The 20,374-nt window shown below is 39.3% G+C and overlaps 1 protein-coding gene across 1 annotated transcript in view; it reads right to left on the bottom strand.

Moving 5' to 3' along the window:
- Nucleotides 1–14,747: 14,747 nt before the first annotated feature.
- The window catches only part of gmnc (geminin coiled-coil domain containing), a 61,107-nt gene continuing 55,480 nt past the window's right edge, over nt 14,748–20,374 (bottom strand). The window contains exons 4-6 of the mRNA XM_057829122.1: nt 15,800–15,867; nt 15,605–15,715; nt 14,748–15,538 (exon numbers count right to left, since the gene is read on the bottom strand). Coding sequence (XP_057685105.1) covers nt 14,984–15,538; nt 15,605–15,715; nt 15,800–15,867 — 734 coding nt within the window. The 3' untranslated portion in view covers nt 14,748–14,983. The remainder of the gene's footprint in view (nt 15,539–15,604; nt 15,716–15,799; nt 15,868–20,374) is intronic.

Raw genomic sequence — 20,374 nt, 5'->3', positions numbered from 1 at the left:
GACATCGCACACGACCAATCAGACGCCAGCCTCATTGCGTGCAGGGGAGGGAGCGGAAACAGAATCAAGGCGTCTGTCACTCATTCCCACGTGTGGCCAAATAAGCAGCAAGCGTGCAGGCAGGGGGGAAAGACTGAGTTTTGTCACTTCCCGTTCAGTGATTCGGTCCTCCGGTTCCTGACCTAGCTTGCTGCTAACTTGACTTTCCAGTAATGACTATGCGGTGAACGAGTCATAAAATGAAAGGAAATGACTTTGTCACATATTTGTTAACGTGGAGCCTATCAAATGCTGCTCAAACAGACAAAAACACCGCACAAATCTAGCGAGCATGGTTTAGTGTTCTACTTTTCTCAACAGACTCGGGACTGTACCTATGACGATATACTATCAAATTTACAGTAATTTAAAACACGCGTAGCTACGAGGCAGTGACGGCAGTGAAGCGGGCAGAGAACTGTCACTATATGGAGGCTTCATGACAGCGATATTTACCTCATATGTGCACAGAAAAAAAAAGAATATTTAGTATGATCACCATAATACTGATTTGCAATGAAACTGTATATACATGTCAATTTTTTCCGAGTGTTTTTTTTTTTCCCCCGTGTCAGAGGGTGTCGGTTGGTTTGACAAATTATGTCAATCCGTCCATCATGTGCTACTCAAGCGCCCAAAACAAAGCGCACGGACACGGGAGATGTCGCATTATGTCTACATTTTTCTTAACAGACTAATGAGAGTAGAAAGGCGACATCATAAAGAGCAAACAATTATTTCTCGTCAGCATTTGACGATCTGAGATGCGGGGACGACAGGGGAGCTGACCGGATTATTTTATTTATTAATACCAGTGCAAAAATTCAATATGATCGTCTTAATAATAAAAAACAAAAATACAACAGAGCGAGAGGTAAATATGATGTGTTGGTCGTTCCATATTTAGGAATTAAACTTTCGATTTATTTTTATTTTCGTGACAGCAAGCATGCCGCGTTGGCTGGTAGAAGCAGCAGCATTGTATATGTGAGCAAGATCATGCTAAAGAAAGTCCGTGAGCCCCCGACCCCAAACCCCCACTTCCCCCTCAAAAGGAAAATGTTTAACCGTGTCCTAAATCGAAATGCAAGCACGAGCCATGACTTTGAGCCCATAGAACTAGGACAGACGACGCGGAAGTTCTCCCTCGCTTTTGGAGCAGCGGGAGGGAGACGAGGCTGTCTGTGAAAGCAGAATGATATCGCCTGTCACTCATTTCTGAAACTACGACGAGTGGTCAATGTGCAAGAGAGGGAGGGACCAAGCAATGTCACTTCCCGTTCAGTTATACTGCGAAGCGGTCTTTGGTGATTCGTTCGCCAACGTCACTTCCCGTTCACTAACCGAACGATTCATTTGGGCGGGGAGGGAGATGAGGGGGGCGAACGATTCGTTGAACGATTCGTTTGAACGAATCTTTTTACTGAACGAACCGGAATGGATTCGTTTACTCAAGTGAACGAGAGATCCCGTCACTACCGCACGCACAGTCCTCAGAGTCATTGACTGGCGTAAATGCACCGCTGCTCAGCCTGCGCGCGGTCTGATCAAAGGAAGGGCGGACGAAACCAATTAATGAAAATACGCGGGGGCGGGGGGGTTGCTGGCAATACATATGCTCTCTGGATGTTTACTTTTTGCCAAAAACAGAACAAGAAAAAGAAACTCTTCGTTTTAAACCTTTTAAAATTATAATGATTAATATTTAAATTTGCAAACGATTACCTAATGCTCTAATTTTCTTTGTGGGCCCCCTCAGGCCATGGGCCCTTAGAATCAGTACCACTTTTCCCCCCTATACGGCGCCCCTGGTGGGGAGAACAAGTATTTGATACTTGTTCTCCCCACTGTAATGTGCTCCAATACAGCCTGTATCATACATTTATTTTGAACAATGCAAAAACTCAAAATCCTATCAAGACTTACAGTTTAGACTAACTTAAAACTTAACTAGAACTTAAAAATGGCTTGTCAAAAATTCAATTGAAACACGTGGGGAAAAAATCCTAACTTTTAAGTGATGTGTGTTATCAAGCGTAACGGCATTTTTAGGTATATATATATTTTTTTTATTAATTAATTAATTTATTTATTTATTTATTTATTTATTTAATAAGATCTAAAGGTTTTTTGAGTGAAAGCAGTGAATTTATCTTTTTTTTAAATTCTAGTTACATCTGAGATGCAATTGTTGGCTGTTTTCAACAATATACATCGAAAAAAAAGACATTGATTGACTGAAAATGGTTCAAGATTAGATGAAATGCCTTGTTTTCTCATGTATATTTATAATTGCTCTTCACCTAAAAATATATTTGTTTTCTCAGATTATTCGATTAATCGATAGAATTTTCAGTCGATCACTCGATTACTAAAATATTCGATAGCTGCAGCCCTAAAATAAATAAATAAAACTTTGGGGGGGGGGGGGCTTCCATACTGTTCAGTTATGGATGTGTTCTAAAATCAAATCAACTTTTATTTGTTTGAACCAAATCACAACAACAGTTATCTCAAGGAGAAAACAAAACATGTTTTAAGGTGCAGTAGCCTTCCGCTGGATTTCGACCCAATTGAGCATTGTAGCTTTTTTTGTTTTGTTTTTTGCCACCCCCCGACCCCAGTTAAGACTAATGCCCACCCACACCTGGCATCCTGGTAACACCACTGGATAGAGGTTAGAATGTTTTCCTTGAATTTCAATTTAGAATGTTCTTTTATTGACACAGATGAGGGGACCTTCAAGCACAAGAAGCACAGCTACTTAGCCACAGCATTTAACTATATACAAGAAAGCAGAACAAGTCATTACAAGACTGATAACATATATCCCCCTATACTGTACACATATATAACACAAACTACAACTACAGACCCGTAGTTGACACTAATAGAAGATAAACTTACAGAAATATGTGTAGTACACGATGAATGCAATACAACAGCTTAAATGTCTCAAACAACATGTAAATGGCACATGACCGCGCTTCCGCTATCCAAACAGCTAAACATAAAGAGATTCACACTCCGGGTCTTTTCAGAGATGCGTAACTGTGTCTCCCATTCTCTCTCTCTTTTTTAAACTACAACAATTCCAAAAATGATGTACAGGCAGCGACAGTGTTGCTAACAAAAATACTTACAGACGTTACTTAAACACAAACACCACAGTGGTTGTGAGAGTGTTGCTGCCATTATGCACAATGAAAAACATTTAAAGAACTTTCATTCTTGTTCTTTTTGTTGTTGTTGTTGAAACAATAAAAAAAAACGGCCACTAGATGGCGCGCTTCACCAAGCGATAAAGACAGAACTCTACCGGCTGGTGGCATTTACTTCATTCCTCTTGGTGATGCCCGTGTGGCAGCCATGGTAAATTTTTCATACATAAGAATACATATTTCACATTTATTCCAAATTTTAATATTTTTACAAAGAAATATGTCATTATTTTTCTTATATATGATATATATGACGGGGGAAAATGCTTTGAAACGGTGTAGGATTGTTAAGGAGCTTGAATTGGCTGATAGACCCTAAAATTCTTCTTTAACTATTATTTTTTTATATATCTATTCTTTTCTCTCACTCATTTATTTTTCTACTAAGTTATTTGTGATTGTAATTTCTGATTCATGATTATTCCTTAGGCTTGTCATTTATGTTTAAAGTTGTTTAACAATGTAGCATGCCACTTATGTTGTAATGTTTGTGTGGTTGTATTTAAAAAAAAAACAAGCATGAGGTTTTGACAGTTGCTGTCATATATATATATTTTTTTGTTTATTTATTAGTTTTCTCTTTAGTTTCGGGATCTAAGCACCGTTCCGGCACCAAATTTCTTACCGGAACAGCCCACTTTCACGACTGAATAAAAGTAGCACATTGAAAATCAAAAAAATTAAACATTAGACTTAAACTGGGAAAATTGCAATCATACAATGTAAATTTGAAAATCGTAATAGGCAATATGAAAAACAAATAACCCATTATCTAAAACTCATAATATTATCGTGTCGTCAAATTGGATTACAAAATTCCCCAGCATAATTATTTCCACTCGGGGAAATACCAGTATTTTGCTTCTGCTCCCAAATTTTTCAATTCCCTCTTTTGTAATTTATTCAATAAATTTTGCCGTGTCCTATCATTACAAAATTGGCCAGTAATTCCCACTATAATTTCAGAACAACAAAATTGACCTAAATTTAGAATTGTGTTTTCATTCCAAATTCTGAAATTGATGAAAATGTCTTTTCACTATTTGGTTCACAGCTGAAATCAAAGATAGGCTAATTCTTTCAGCATGTGATCCAATAGCAAGGAGCTTAAGCAATATTCAGCGTTTTCAACCCCCCTAAAAATCTAAGTCACATTTCACACTATCCACTATGTAAAAATAAACCTCATGATAATGATTCCACATAATTAACTCTAAGGTTTTCATTGAATTTGCTACGATCATATCTCATTGTCTAAAATGCATTTAAATGAAACATTACTTTTTCACTGTCCCCTTTAAAACGATTTGTCAACACTGTAATTTATATTATAATTTTTTTCCTAAACCTATTTCAATCTCCGGCTAAAAGCACACAAGAAAATGTTTCTTTTTTTTGTTTTGTTTTGAAATGGGACATTACTCTCCCACTTGCACGTCCTGTTAAATACACGCCCCCCCTCCCCCAGTTTTATTGAGTATAGACCTCCTTTTATAACAATTTTTTTCTTCTTCACTATAATCATTAATCAGTCAAATATTGAAAACATAGTTTCACCCATGAGCTTTTGGATGGTCCAATTCATTAACTTTTAAGCATACTAAAACATTATTATCATTGTTTTATCACGAGATGATGGACGCTCTGCTCCCTCTGAAAAGAGGGAGCAGAGCGTCCATCATCTACGCGGGCGTCCATCAGTTTACGCGGGCGTGCTGCTTCACAGGTGGCGACCATGCCCCGGGGCAAGCCGCGATATACGCAGACTCCTGCTTTCAGCAGTCTTCGCTCCGCACCCGAAAGGCGCCCGCCGCTGGGCTCCTCTTCCGTCAAGGCTGGACCCCGCGCGGACGCCGAGACGAGCGATGAGTGGACGATGCCCTCCACCCAGGAAGTGGTCGGGCTGGGCCTCGCAGACGGCCTCGGTCCCCGGCGCTCCCTGGCTCGCTTCCTTTCACGTTCTTGCAGACGATTTTCGAGAGGAAAGGCCAAAACGATCCAATTCTCCAGACTGGGCGAATCAGGATGGGCATCCAGCTCATCCTTGAGCGCAGGAGACGGCCCCCGGCAGAAAATCCCACACAGTGCCGCGTCATCAAAGCCACACTCCGCTGCCAAAATACGGAGCTGACTCAAGTAACTGGCCACAGTCTGATCGCCTTTAAAAAAAAAAAAAAAAAAAAAATCCAACAGGTTGCTGACTGACACACTGCCCCTGACCGGATGATCAAAAACCCCGTACGAACTCTGCTCTAAAAGGCTCAAATGAATGACGTTCTTATGCGCTAGAGTTGCTTAGCGCCATGGTCCATGTAGCCGCTTTACTGGCGAGGAGACTCATCACATACGCCACTCGGGATCTTTCACTGGCGTAGGTAATGGGTTTTAGATCAAAAATTAGGGAGCACTGGTGCAACAACTGTCGGCGAGCGCCGGGCTTGCCTCCATAATAGTGGGGATGCAGCAAATTTGGCTCTCGAAAAGCAGCAACACCAGCAGCAGAAGCAGCAACACCAGCAGCAGCAACAACGCCACCAGCAGGTTTAGCAGTTGCTCAAAATGACTGGTTAACAAATAATCACTTTCCTCTAGTTCGCGCACTGTCTCATTAGGTCTGTTGATCTCGTCACCAAGAGCAGCAAGTTCTTGCCGAATGCCCTCTGAGTCTGTGGGATCCATGTGATCGGAGGATTCTGTGATGAATCTCAATCACAGACTCAGAGACCAGTAATAGCGAACAAGTTTGTATTTAATAAAAAGTACAACCCAAAGGGCACCACATGCAGCTGTAAGCAAGGCAATTGTCCCACGATAAAGCCGATACACTGCTGTCCTTAAACACAGGACGCTCCTAATGCATCAACGTGTGTGGAAAGACTCAGCCCATTCAGCTCACTCAGATGCTGGAATTGGAAAAAAACAACTGAGAACATAAATGATGGCTCTCGTCAGCAGCTATATGTATCTATATTTAAAAGCTATTTAAGTCTCGAGAGGTGACAACACTTGAATTCACTCACATGAATACGTTTTGTCTGCTCCATGCAAATTAAGGGACCCTATGAGCTTCCTGGGTTTTGGGATTTCTCGGCCTAATGGTGGCTCCCTTGACAACTAATGACAGCTATTTAGATCTCGAGGGTTGACAACGTAAGCAACACACTTGAAATGTACACCTTTTTGTCTGCTCCTTGCAAATGGAATAAAAAAGGAGTAACACATGCTTATGGAACAACCGAGCAGCCATTTGTCCAACTATCCCATTAAAAAAATAAAATAACATTTAAAAAAAAATCTAAATGCGTCTACCATTCGCATTATGTTTAAATTAGGGCTGTCAAAATTATCACGCGAACGGGCGTTAATTTTTTTTTTTTTTTTTTTTAATTAACCTTGTAGAGGCCAGCGTTGTAGAGTTACAACATTTTTATTTTTTGTAAAAAAGGATTGAAATGTTTTTTTGTTGTTGTTGTTTTCACTGGGTCCTGCAGTTCAGTCTCACAATAGGTGTGGATAGGAAATTTGTATATAAGCCCTGCCCACAGTTCCAGGACTTTCAGAATCTGCAGAACTTTGGCTGTGCAACAACCAGTGCTGTTAATAACGGCGTTACAATATAACGGCGTTACTAACGGCGTTATTTTTTCAGTAGTGAGTAATCTAATTAATTACTTTTCTCATCTTGGCAACGCCGTTACCGTTACTGAGGCGGGAAAGGCGTGCGTTACTAAGTTGGTTGAACAAAAAAAGTCAGAGAGACGGACTCACGGAGACGAGAGAGCAGAGCAGGAGTGGGGAAGACGCCGTTGCAAACGCGATGCTAGGTGGCTGCAATTAGGCTCGAGCGTATGACGTGGCACTCGCGAGGTTTCCGCCGCTATCGCCATTATGGAAGCGGTAAACATAAACAGTGAGGCATTTCAACACAGGTCGCTCTTTAAAAATGGTTGGAAATTATTGTGCGGTAAAGAATTGCAAGAACCGATCGAATAGAAAGGAGAATGTACAGCTCGACGGAACACCATTGAATTTCTTCCGGACCCTTACATGGAGAAAAGGCGAGGGAAAGGTCATATCTGAACTAACCAAACGTTGAAGAATGGCATGGGTGGCCTCGATCAGAAGGAAGGGCATAACGTTTGATTCTCCAGTTACACACAGAGTTTGCTCTATGCACTTCCGCTCCGGTAAGTTAATTTCGTTTGTTTACGCAAATTTCGGTAACTTTATGCCCTAAGTCGGCCTGTTGTTAGCTATAGCTACAGCTAAACAACTAGCATGCATACATGTGCATTGTCTTCATAAGACATAATTCCTGTCGTTGCTAAATGAAAAAGCTGTAATATTTTGACGTGAGAGAGTGGCAAAGAATTTGTACACAGGCTACATTTTCTGCAACAAAAAATTTGTACATCCGTGGTCACAGACTAATGTAAACACACATTGCCTACCTTTGCTAGAAAGATGGTGTTGCCGTTTGCTATGGTCAAAATGTGCAGATCCTGCACCCATCCACAGCAAAACACATTTATTAGCTGTTGAAAACTACAATAGTAAATAAAAAAAATTCAGTTGCTATTTTGGTCAAAAACTTTTGATTCTGAAAATATTGGTGATTATCTCTGCATTTGGTGATTTTTATGCATCTAGTGTAAAATCTAAGACTATTGCCATTTTAAGTTGTGTTATACCTATATAAAAAATAATTAATCGGGATTTTATAAGGGAACGACTTTGACTTTTTTGATGCCGCTGCTCATGGAGACTCATATATGGCTAGGCTAGGTGCCTGTTTCGGTTTTAGGTTGGTAGCAGCTTTGGTTTTGTAAGTATTTGAAGTTTTTGAAAATAAGCCCCCTACAAATCGGCCCCGTTTCCCGTGTCATGTCAATAGGTTATGAAGTCTATGGTCAATACAGATTTATTTTGCATTAATCATTTAGCCTTTCAATAAAATAGGTTCATATTGTGGAGAAATGTGGGCCGGACCTCCGCTCACCCAAACTGTTTGGTCTTATTAATGTCCTGTCCCCAGCAAGAAGTGTACATGCAGGTTACGCTGTTATATCATCCCTACCAATGTTGAGACCAAACATACGCCCTTGAATGATCAGATTGCATTATCGGTTCAATTTTCTTTTATCCGGATCATCTGTGTGACGTTATAATTGCTATTATCATGTTTTTTTGCTCCCGATCCGATCCCGATCGTTTTAGTTTGAGTATCTGCCGATCCCGATATTTCCCGATCCGATTGCTTTTTTTTTGCTCCCAATTCAATTCCAATCATTCCCGATAATTTTTCCCGATCATATACATTTTGGCAATGCATTAAGAAAAAAATGAATAAAACTCGGACGAATATATACATTCAACATACAGTACATAAGTACTGTATTTGTTTATTATGACAATAAATCCTCAAGATGGCATTTAGATTTTTAACATTCTTTCTGTGAAAGGCATCCACGGATAGAAAGACTTGTAATTCTTAAAGGATAAATGTGACTTTGTATATTGTGACTAAATATTGCCATCTAGTGTATTTGTTGAGCTTTCAGTAAATGATACTGTAGCCATGCCCAAATGCATGATGGGAAGTGCAACCATGACTGTACGTAGTGGCACCAATTGATACAGTGGGGAGAACAAGTATTTGATACACCTCCCCACTGTATATCTTCTCTGCGTTGGGAAATAACATAGGGACTTAAAAAAAAGATCCAACTACTACCTTTCTTCCCCACATTGTTTTCCCACGATATTTCTAATTGTTGAGAGAGGAATGTTAAGGCGTTAGCCAATTCAAAAAAGGCTCCAAAGACTGCCAAAATTCACTCTACTCATTTTACGCTGCCTTTTAGCTCTATAAATAGGTAATTCGGCGCCATTATAGATTGAATGCGACAATGCGTGAGTGGGTCGTGCAGCGCTTGCATTAATTGCGTTAAATATTTTAACGTGATTATGTTTAAAAATTTAATTACAGGCGTTATAAATTTGATAGCCTAACTTAAATTCAAAAGTAAAGACTCTGGATGAGTGTAAGACATTTTGTCTGTAACGTTAAATACAATTAGAAAACGATTAAATTTAAAAAATATATATATAGCATGTCCGATATTTTTTTGCCGATTCCAATACTTTGAAAATGACGTGATGCCGATCGATGGGGACATCTTTATCGGTAACCGATATTATCATGCATCTTTAATGTTTATTGCAGTCAATGGACGCCAGTGAGTTAGGAGACTCAAAAATGAGGATTTGTACCATTTTTAGATAAACAATATCAACAATGGTTTTGAAACTACCCTGAAACCACCAAATAGCTTGATAAAAAACACGCATCTCTCCAAACACTATCATAATTGGCAAAATACTTATACACAGTACTGTAGTGGACCTAAGCGTTCATCCAAAATGTGTAATTGTGAGAAGAGTTGACTCATTAGTGCTCTTTTGGAGGGGTATTTAGGCTGTTGGGCGTCATGCTGTCAGGTGTGTTCAATCTGTCAAATTGCACGAGAACGACAGTCCGAGGACAGATTGAGTTTCCTGTCCGTCCTCTTTAATGACCCGTCAGCGGAGTGGGCCGGTGTTATCTCCGTGTGACCCCCAGCACGTCTTCCTTCACGGTCCCGGGTTCCGCTTCAAGGCGACCAATCTGGATGACATCTGCGTTGAGGACCGCACCGTGTTACACCGCTCTCCAAGTCTCTGGGGACCGGGCTGGTTCTTTTGGGGACCCCCTAGGGAGATGAGCCCCCTTCATTATTAACTGCAAGAGGAGGAGTAGGGAGTGACCACCAACTGTTGGGAGGCGGACCTTAGCCCGAGCTCGTAAGTGAGCTAACATGCTAAAGTGCCTTAGCACAAATATGTTCTGTTAAACTGGGAAATTACAATTACATTTTCATTCCAAATGTAATCAATGAGTAGTGACTGTGATGTGAAATATTATTTTGTGTAAATGGGAACTACTCACAAGAAATATTTGAGTAGGTTTTTTTTTTTTTTTTTTTAGCTAAAAAGACATTTTAATTTGACCAAAAATAAACAGGAAGTGACACAGAAATGCCCCAAAATCAACTGAAAGTGACTTGAAATGACCCATTATGAATAGGGACTGACCCATTATCAACAAGAATGACCAAGAATTGCCCCAAAATCATCAGGAAATGCCCTGAAATGGTCTAAAATCAACAGGAAAGGAAACAAAACCATGGTATTCCTCCAGAAATAGCATTTTCTAGTCTCAAATCATATTTATTTCAATAGCCCTTTACAAAAACCCAGAAGGTCCTCAAAGTGCTTGACAACAACAACAAACAGTTAATGCATAAACCTCATTACCTATTGATGTGACACTTCATCATTCTTTGCGTAACACCTTATTAGAGGGCGCCGAGCTTCATTTAGTAATAGCAAAAGACGGCTCACGCTCATGTCGGATTTAAGCTTGGATTTTTGAAGAACTACGAAAGCTGTACCGCATAAAAACAGGAAGAATTGTCCCAGGAGTTATTTGTCCGGGGATTCAAGGTAAATATTATATTTTTCGTATCATGCATGCATGATTGAAGCATTTATTCGCAGGAATTTTCTTCTTTGTTTACGCAGGGAGGCGGCAAATTTTCGTAACTGACTGTCTCATAGCCTCATAGTTGGCAATATTTACGCAAAACAAATGCTACCTGCACGTTTTTGTGCTTTTAACCAAGATTTGAGACTGTTGTACATGAAGAACTCGGGGTGTAAAGCATTTATTCACAATAATTTTCACCAGATAAGCTTTGTTTACGCCAGGCGGCCGCTAGCCTCATTCGCTAACAGAGTAGCATTGTACTTCGATAATATACGTAAAATAAACGCTAACTGCACGGTTTCTTTGCTTTTAACCAAGAATCGAGACTGTTTTACGTCCATATCTATCAAGAATTCGTGGATTTAAGCATTTATTCACAAGAATTTGTGCCAGATAAGCTCTGTTTACGTCATGCGGCCGCTAGCCTCATTCGCTAACAGAGTAGCATTGTACTTCGATAATATACGGAAAATAAACGCTAACTCAGTACTTCTCAAATAGTGGGGCGTGCCCCCCCCAGGGGGGCGCAGAGCGATGCCGGGGGGGCACATGTGTCCTCGGGGAACCTGCTTTTTTCTTTTTTTTTTTGCCATACTGGAATAAAGTGTACTTGCACATCCACTCAGTGGGTGGGTGGCAGTGGCGCTCTCATTTTCAGAGTGCGTGCAGTATTTTTGAACTAAGGAAGAGCACTCAGCACACAGAAATCAGATATGAAGAGCAGTGCGCCGCCGTCGTTTTCGAAAGCCATTTTCCGACCGGACTCAACTCACGCAGCGACCCACTGTCTTGTCCGGTTCTCACGTCGCCGCCCGAGAAGTGCCATTTTCGACTTGGGGTCGTCACGACGATCGCCCTCACCTACGGTTCTACCTCGGCCGCCGAGAATGCGCTTTTTTCGTGCCGTTTGCCTTTTAGCTTTGACTTTTAATACAGTGTGTGATGAGTGTTTACTGTGTCTAAAAATAATTATAGCGGACTGCCAGAAGCCAAATCAATTAAGACGCCACTTAAAGACATTTGACCCCAATCTCATTGCTAGACCCTACCCACCGACGTCACAAAATCACGTGCTCGCTGTATGGTTCCGCCCACTTGTCCGTCATTTTGTGTCTGTATTATCAATGGTCTCAATTGATCGAGCAATTTATAATGCATTTCATGGAAGACCCGGTGCTTTCAGATGCCGTAAACTCACTTGATGCGTTGCATAAAAGGCGTTATGTGGAAAAGCTTCAGTTTATCCATTCGCCAGATCCATATTTGATGCCTAAATCGATGTTTTTCGACCCGCTGTCTCCGCCGTATTTGCCTGACATCTGCTAGCTACCCTGAACTGTACAACTATCTTGTCCACACAAAATCAGCCTATTCTCACGAAAGTTTGAAAAACTTCAAGAGCTTGGAGGCTTATAAATACTTCGTTGCTGGTTGGGTGAAACAGGTCCTCGTCCACGAAAATTCGGCAGGAATCTATCTTGTGCTTGGAAAGGTGAGTTACGAAATTTTCAATTCAAAATCTTTTGTTATTGCTAACATCCACTGTCAAGTCTAATGTATTTCATGTCGTTTGTCAATGGAGTTAGGGCTTTTAATGTTTATATGGTTTAGCGATAGCACTCTCACTACATACATACGTGTATGTTGTCGGCGATTAGCCTAGCAATGATCTTAATTGTGGTTGTCAGCCCAAAACCCTCTAAATATATATTAAATGCATCTTACCAGATATAAAATGACTACTACATAATCTGTGGTAATCGTTTGGAGCCCAGTTTTCTCGTCGAATTGCAGCAGCCCATCTCGCTCTCTTCTCTCCGGGTCTCTCGGAATCCGGTAGAACTTCAAGTCTCTCCGTCTTCTCCGTCTATCTTCTCTGTTATTGCAACCGACCGCCACACACGCCTTCACCATTTTGATTATTAATGTTAACGAGCAGAAAAACACGTCGTAAATAGGAGGAATGTACGTAGCCGTAACAGGGAAACATGATGTGTTGACGGACAATTGGGCGGCACCAGTCAGGAGGAAGGAGTTGTGACGTCACGTGGGTAGGGTCTATAAGCCGCTTGATTGTTTTTCAGCGAAAACGTGCCGAATATCGCCAACAATCGTCCTGCTTTGTCAGTGTTATATCAGTAAACCAGTGAGCATTGTTAGCATGCTCATTGCAAAATGACTCCACACCATTGCAAAGGAGGTAATACTGAGTGTGAGCAGCAAAAATAAAAACTGTCCTTCAATTCAATTCAATTTTATTTGTATAGCCCTCAATCACAACAGAAGTCTCAAAGTCCTTCTGTCCAAGGACACTCTTTTTTTCCTTTATTCATTTTTGTTTTTTCGGTCAAATTTTTTGGCATATTGTCCTCATGAGTGAATGTTTCTAATCAATTTGAATTTGTTATTATTTACTGATTTTATTACATTTTATTTTTCTGTATCAAATGGTCAAAAATGTACCTTGAGTGTATTTTTACAGTTTGAATGTGACTTTTTTTTTTAAATTCAGGCAAACTGATGCACGTCAAGTCTTCTCTGTTACAAACAAAACAATGTTAATAAAGTTATACTTTATTATAGGTTGATCTATGTTACTTTTTTTCTTTATTAGAATAAAAAGGACATAATGTTAGGCAGATGCGTATTTATAATAGTAATTTTATAGAAAAATAATACTATTTACAGTGGCGGCAGAGAGTTTGGGGGGGGCGCGAAACATTTACGTCTTGCTTGGAGGGGGGGGGGGGGGGGGCGTAACAGAAAATAATTGAGAAGCACTGTGCTAACTGCACGGTTTCTTTGCTTTTAACCAAGAATCGAGACTGTTTTACGTCCATAACTATGAAGAATTGGGGGATTAAAGCATTTATTCACAAGAATTTTTGCCAGATAAGATCTGTTTATATCAGGCGGCCGCTAGCCTCATTCGCTAACAGTATATAGTGTACAATGATTATAAAGAGCTATTCAATTCTATAATACATTGTGATTGTATATAGAATTTATTAATAATCTATTTACATATTATTTATAATTCATTATGCGTTTTCCTCAAGTATTAAGTTTCTGATGTTAAATTGAGTGATTTATTAGCTGTTGAAAACTTGCAGTAAATAAAAAAAAATTAATTTGCTATTTTGGTCAAAAACATATATGATATGTTAACTATTGCTATTGATCCTGAAAATATAAGTGATTACGGTTTATCTGCATTTGGTGATTTTTGTGGATCTAGTGTAAAATCTAACACTTTTATAGCCATTTAAGTTGTGTTATACTTGTATAAAAAATAATTAATCAGGATTTTATAAGGGAGCAACTTTGAATTTTTATAATGCCGCTGCTCATGTAGACTCATACATGGCTAAGGCAGGTGCCTGTTTTGGTTTTAGGTCGGTAGCAGCTTTGGTTTTGTAAATATTTGAAGTTTTTGAAAATAAACCCCTTACGAATCGGCCCAGTTACCCGTGTCATGTCAATAGGTCATGAAGTCTATGGTTTATGATAAATAAAAGGCAGGAAAGTACTATACAATGACACCAATAAAAAAAAAAAAAAAAGAACACAAAAACAACACATTGCGATAAAAGTCAAATTAGCAAATAAAACAGATAAAATCCGAAAACATTAAAACACTTAAGAAATAAAACCAGGCTACGCTAATCTGGAGAAAAAGCTAGTCTTAAAAAGTGGGTCTTTAACCGTGATTTAAAAAGCCTAGATTCGTAATGGTGCGGCTTTCAGGGGGCAGGTTATTCCACAACCTGGGGGCAGCAACTGCAAAACACTGGCCACCCCTCAGTAGTATACGGTATTGATAAAATTGACGATAGTGACAATCATGGAATTGATGACAATACATAATCTATTAGTTTATTTGGGGAGTGATTATCAGCGTTGTTAATCTTACTTTAAAAACAGTATTTAATTTCAGTTACAAATTATTTCTCCCAAAAAGTAATTGAGTCATGTTATACTTTAACACCGTTATTAACAACACTGGTGATTATATACCGTTATATCACCAAACAATAGGCACAAGTAAAACCCAACTTAAATTAGTAGCCTCTTAGCACTTTGAATTACTTTGTGTTGAAATGTTCTATAGAAATTCATTTGCCTTGCCTTGCCTTCACATTTTGGGGGTTGTCCACCCCCTAGAGTCCGGTTCCTCACTTCTGGAGCTGTGGGTGGGCAACCAAGTGAAGTTGCAGCGTCCTTGGGGGTCCCTCCTGACAAAAGCCTGCCCCTGAGGGTAGCTGAGGGTTTTTACGCTACTGGCAGGGCTCAGAGACATCGCGAAGGCCAAATCGGGATTCCTGCCTTCAGACTGAGCGACTTGTGATGGGCTGTGCGGGCTCCAAGATCGGTTGTGGACCGGACTACTGAAGGGAGTCTCTTCGGGGAAGCTGTGTCCGGGCTCTGTCCCGTCGTCCTCTGTTTGCCGGATTAGCGACGAGGATGGGTCGATGGTGTCCGGGTCCTTCAGACCGAGTGTTCTCAGAACCCAAAGGTCCAGCGGCGACTGGGAAACAGCGCCGGCGGACTCGGCGGAAGCAAACTCGGCGCTGAGGTTGCGACAGACGCGCCTACCGACCTGAAAGCGGCCTCGAGCCAAGTTCTGGCAAGATCCGACGTAGTATGGCCGTTTCTTGTTCACATTTTCGATCCGGTCGGGGCTCCGTTTCTGCAAAGTGACATCCATTTGTGATGTAATTCAGGTGACTGACAAGCGACCGGTAGTTTGACTGACTTCAACTGCCAAACTCCTGACGAAAGGCGAGTTGAGGAATCGTCGCAGTTTCTCATTTTCGTCCTGGAGGCGACTCAGCTCTTCCTCCCGGTGCAACAGTTTGGCCTCGAGCTGACGGCGACAATTGCATACACTTTTAGCAACGTTAGCAGTTTTTGTTCAAACATATTTTTGCCCATTTTAAAATGTGTCTACCTCTTTGTTCCTCTGCTGCTCTGACCACAACACGCCAGCAGGGGGAGACTTGCTAAACATACAATCCTCTGAAGTAAGCACAAATTGAACAATTGAGCTAAGTTTCTGCCATTGACGGCGACAGATGTCCAATCCATTGGAACTGAACGAATGATCACTGCCAACCCATCCAGTTCAAATGGGGTGGATGTCTATTGTCGTCAAGGGGTTAATAGTAATAAGCAGAGGTGGGTATAGTAAGCAAAAATTTTACTCGAGTAAGAGTAACGTTACTTCAAAATAATATTACTCAAGTAAAAGTAAAAGTAGTCACCCAAAAAATGTACTCAAGTACAAGTAAAAAAGTATTTGGTGAAAAAAAAAAATCAAGTAATGAGTATGTGAGTAACTGCTTACGATGTTTGTTTATTTTTTATTTATTTTTTTTTTACAATGGTATTTTTATTCTCAGCCCAAAGTTATATATATGAACGATTATTATTATACTGTACTATAACATATTACATAACCACATTAGGCCGAAGAAATACACAAGAACAAAACATTCAATTCCAGCGAGAGAAAAAAATCCAAAGAAATTAAGCATTACTCATCCAAAAAGCATGAGTGCCCTCTAGCGGATGAAACATATTTCCTATTATGAAACTAATAGGATCATATCTCTGGTTTTCCACGGTCAATCGGTGCCTAATTAAAACAAGGAGAGAGATTAAAATCTGCGCTTTCAAGTCATGTTGACGGCTGCGCTCATGCCAAACACTTCACACAGACTTCACCATCAGCTGACAAGACAGCTCCTACAGACATTGCGCCACGCCTTTCCGCAGGGGGCCGACCCGGGCAGAACGTTGAGTTGGCTTTCACTGTGATAAACTCACGCTGTGTTCTGACGCCGGATTTCGGTGGAAAAAGGACAAAGGTTTTACTGCAGGCAAGCAGAGAGGAGTGTCTCAAGAGTGATTTGGTGGAGGATTCAGGATTATTATTACATATATTAAATAGCACCATTCATGCACTTTGAAACTTTGTGAAAAAAATCAACGGTTAAAATTAGTGTAGCTTTGGCTTGAAATATTTACGTAAAATGAACGATAACTGCCCGTTTTTTTTTATTTTAACAAACAATCTAGACTGTTTTACGTTCACACCTATAGAAATTCAGTGATTTAAGCATTTATTTGCAAGAATTTTCAACTTAAAAAGCTCTTTGTTTCGTGAAGGCCACCACGTTGGATTACACAATAGCGTAACTTTTGCTTGAAATATCTACGTAAAATGAATGATAACTGCCAGGTTTTTTTATTTTAACCAAGAATCTACCTATAGAAATTCAGTGATTTACGCATTTATTTGCAAGAATTTTCAACTTAAAAAGCTCTTCGTTTTGTGATGGCCACCACATTGGATTACACAATAGTGTAACTTTTGCTTGAAATATGTACGGAAAATGAACGATAACTGCCCGTTTTTTGTTGTTGTTTTTTTTAACCAAGAATCTACTGTTTTACATTCATATCTATAGAAATTCCATGATTAAAGCATTTCTTTACAAGAATTTTCAACTTAAAAAGCTTTTTGTTTTGTGACGGCCACCACGTTGAATTACACAATAGCGTAACTTTTGCTTCAAATAATTACATAAAATGAATGATAACTGCCAGGTTTTTTTTATTTTAACCAAGAATCTACTGTTTCACGTTCATATCTATAGAAATTCCATGATTAACGCATTTATTTACAATTTTCAACTTAAAAAGCTCTTTGTTTTGAGACAGCCACTATGTTGGATTACACAATAGCATAACTTTTGCTTGAAATATTTATGTAATATGAATGATAACTGCCAGATTTTTGCTTTTAACCAAGAATCTAGACTGCTTTACGTTCATATCTCGAAACTTAAACAACCGATCTTTTGCGGTTGCTGCCCCTAGGCTGTGGAATAGCCTTCCCCCTCAAATCTGCACCACTACGGATCTAGGTCTTTTTAAGTCTCGGTTAAAAAAACTCCTTTTGAGACTCGCATTTTACACGGATTAGAATAGCCTGGTTTTATTTGCTTTAGGGTTTTTAATGTTTTTGGATTTTATTGCTTTATTTGCTGGACTTCTATCGCGGTACGCTGTTTTTGTTTCATTTCTTTTTTTTCTTAATGTGATTGTATAATACTTTCCTGCCTTTTATATATCTAGAGTAATGTTTTCTTGTAAAGCCCTTTGAGTGCCTTTCAGGTTTTGTAAAGGGCTATATAAACAAATTTGATTGATTGAAATTTGATTGATCTATAGAAATGCCGCGCTTTACGCATTTATTTGCAAGAATTTTCAACTTAAAAAGCTCTTTGTTTCTGGACGGATTACACAACATATATATGTATGTATGTATATATATATATATATATATATATATATATATATACACACACAGTGGTACCTCGACATACGATCGCTTCGACACACGATCTTTTCGACATCCGACGTAAAATTTGACTTGCCATTTGTTTCTACATCCGACGACATGCTCGAAATACGACGACATGACAGCACCACTGACAAATGCACGGCGGATTTTCTTGTGTGAGAAATCAACACAAAAGATTTCAAAAAGGGTGGTACAGGTGATGAAACAAAGAAAAAGGTGACGCTTACCTTTTAAATGGAGTTGCAAATTATAGAGATATATGAGCGTGGGGTGCGCATCCGTGAACTGGCTCAAGAATACAACTCCACGGTCCTCTTCTGACCACCGTTCGCCAGTCTTTATAAGTTAAGCTGATAATTATTATTGTGGTAAAATCACCAAAGAAATCGCCAGCTTTGCCACGTTTTTATCATTTATTTCACAACTTATTCAAAACAAAACGCCTACTGTCTGCCGCAATTGATGGGGTTCTCAAGAAAACATTGAAAGGGAAAGTGAAACTGTTTCTGGCACGATAGCCCCGTGGCGCGTTCAGGTACAGCAAAAAACATCCGCCACATTAGAACCCGATTTGTTACATTATTACAGGAATTATTGTATTATTATTATATTTTTCCGATTTTTATTTGTAATGTATTCGTTTTACTATGTGTAATTGCCATTTGTAATAGTACCAGCAGTATTTATTAAGGATTTAGTGTAGGTTTTTGGGCTGTGGAAGGAATTAATGGAATTATAATGTATTCCTATAGGAAAATCCTGCTCGACATACAACCATTTCGACTTACAAACAAGGTCCTGGAACGAATTAACTTCGTATGTAGAGGTACCACTGTACATATATATATATATATATATATATATATATATATATATATATATATATATATATATATATATATATATATATATATATATATATATATATGGTGGAAAACACTAGGTGCCATGAAGTTCCGCTCTGAAACCCACAATTTGGCCAACTTTCAAAATTGTCCCATATGCATGTGTGATACATCATTGGAATGCTTAAAATGTCAATTTTCTAGGGGAAGAAAATTTTGAACAGGAGGGAATTTAAATAAATAAATAAATAAAAACAGCAAAACCCTATCTGGAGGTGAGAGCACACGAGAGCAGAATTGAAGACGCCATGACTTTAACGAGATATTATCGCGTACTTACTTTGTTTCAATCCAAAAACTCAATGTAGCATGTATCACTGAGTGTCAAGACACAGCTGTGAATGGCCACATTAGATTTTTTGGTGATTTTGTGGGTGAAACATGGTCATATAACAAGGGTCGCGATGCAGAAATCGCAAACATCAAGGAGTGGTCGAGATTTGGTTTTTCATATATTTACCCTTTTAAACGTTGTTTTTCAATTTTTCTTTGTTTGGACAGATTATTTATCATCTAAGATACTGGAGAAAATGCGACAGTAACAACAAAAATACAATTAAGCGATAGTTATGAGGTAGATATCCGTGACCTTTTTACAGACACCTTTTTTTTTCATTGTGACGTAATTTGTTTAAAAGTTAAAAATATGCAAGTGAATAATTTTTTGAAGTCATTATTTTTCAAACGAAATATTAGAATGGTAAATGGAGTGTACCTGTCACGTCATGGGGGAGTTGTCACGTAATTTCCTGTTTTATTTTGAAGGCTTCACCCTCTTCATAGTTGCGTACTTGCCCTTCCTCTTGTCATCTAATTACCTATTGTTTCCACCTGTTCCCAATTACCTTGTGTGTGTATATAATGCCCTAGTTCCCCTAGTCTTGTGCAGAAGTGTCTTTCTACCAAGGTCAGTCACGTCAGCCTCTCGCCATAGCCTGTCATAGTGATACTGTCCTCCACTTGGAGCGCTTTGTGTTTGAGCCTTTTTTGATCTTAGCCATCTTGACTTTTTCATCCATTAGGAGTGTTTTTAGTTTTTGCCTTTCCTCCCTTTTGGAGTGCGTTTTTGTTTGAACTGTGGTTGCCCTGACTTATTCCTCCGTTGGAGAGCTTTTTGTTTGTATTTTTTCTCATCCCCGCATGTCAGCGGAAGAACCTCTGTTTTCAAAATAAAGTTTTTTGCCTGAACCTCCGCAACTGAGTCCGCCTCTTCGTCTCGGCCTGACAGTACCATCAATTAATGATTCTA

Source organism: Corythoichthys intestinalis, unplaced genomic scaffold (genome assembly GCF_030265065.1).
Source record: "Corythoichthys intestinalis isolate RoL2023-P3 unplaced genomic scaffold, ASM3026506v1 HiC_scaffold_23, whole genome shotgun sequence".
Classification (NCBI taxonomy): domain Eukaryota; kingdom Metazoa; phylum Chordata; class Actinopteri; order Syngnathiformes; family Syngnathidae; genus Corythoichthys; species Corythoichthys intestinalis.
This window is presented reverse-complemented; position numbering and strand designations above follow the sequence as displayed.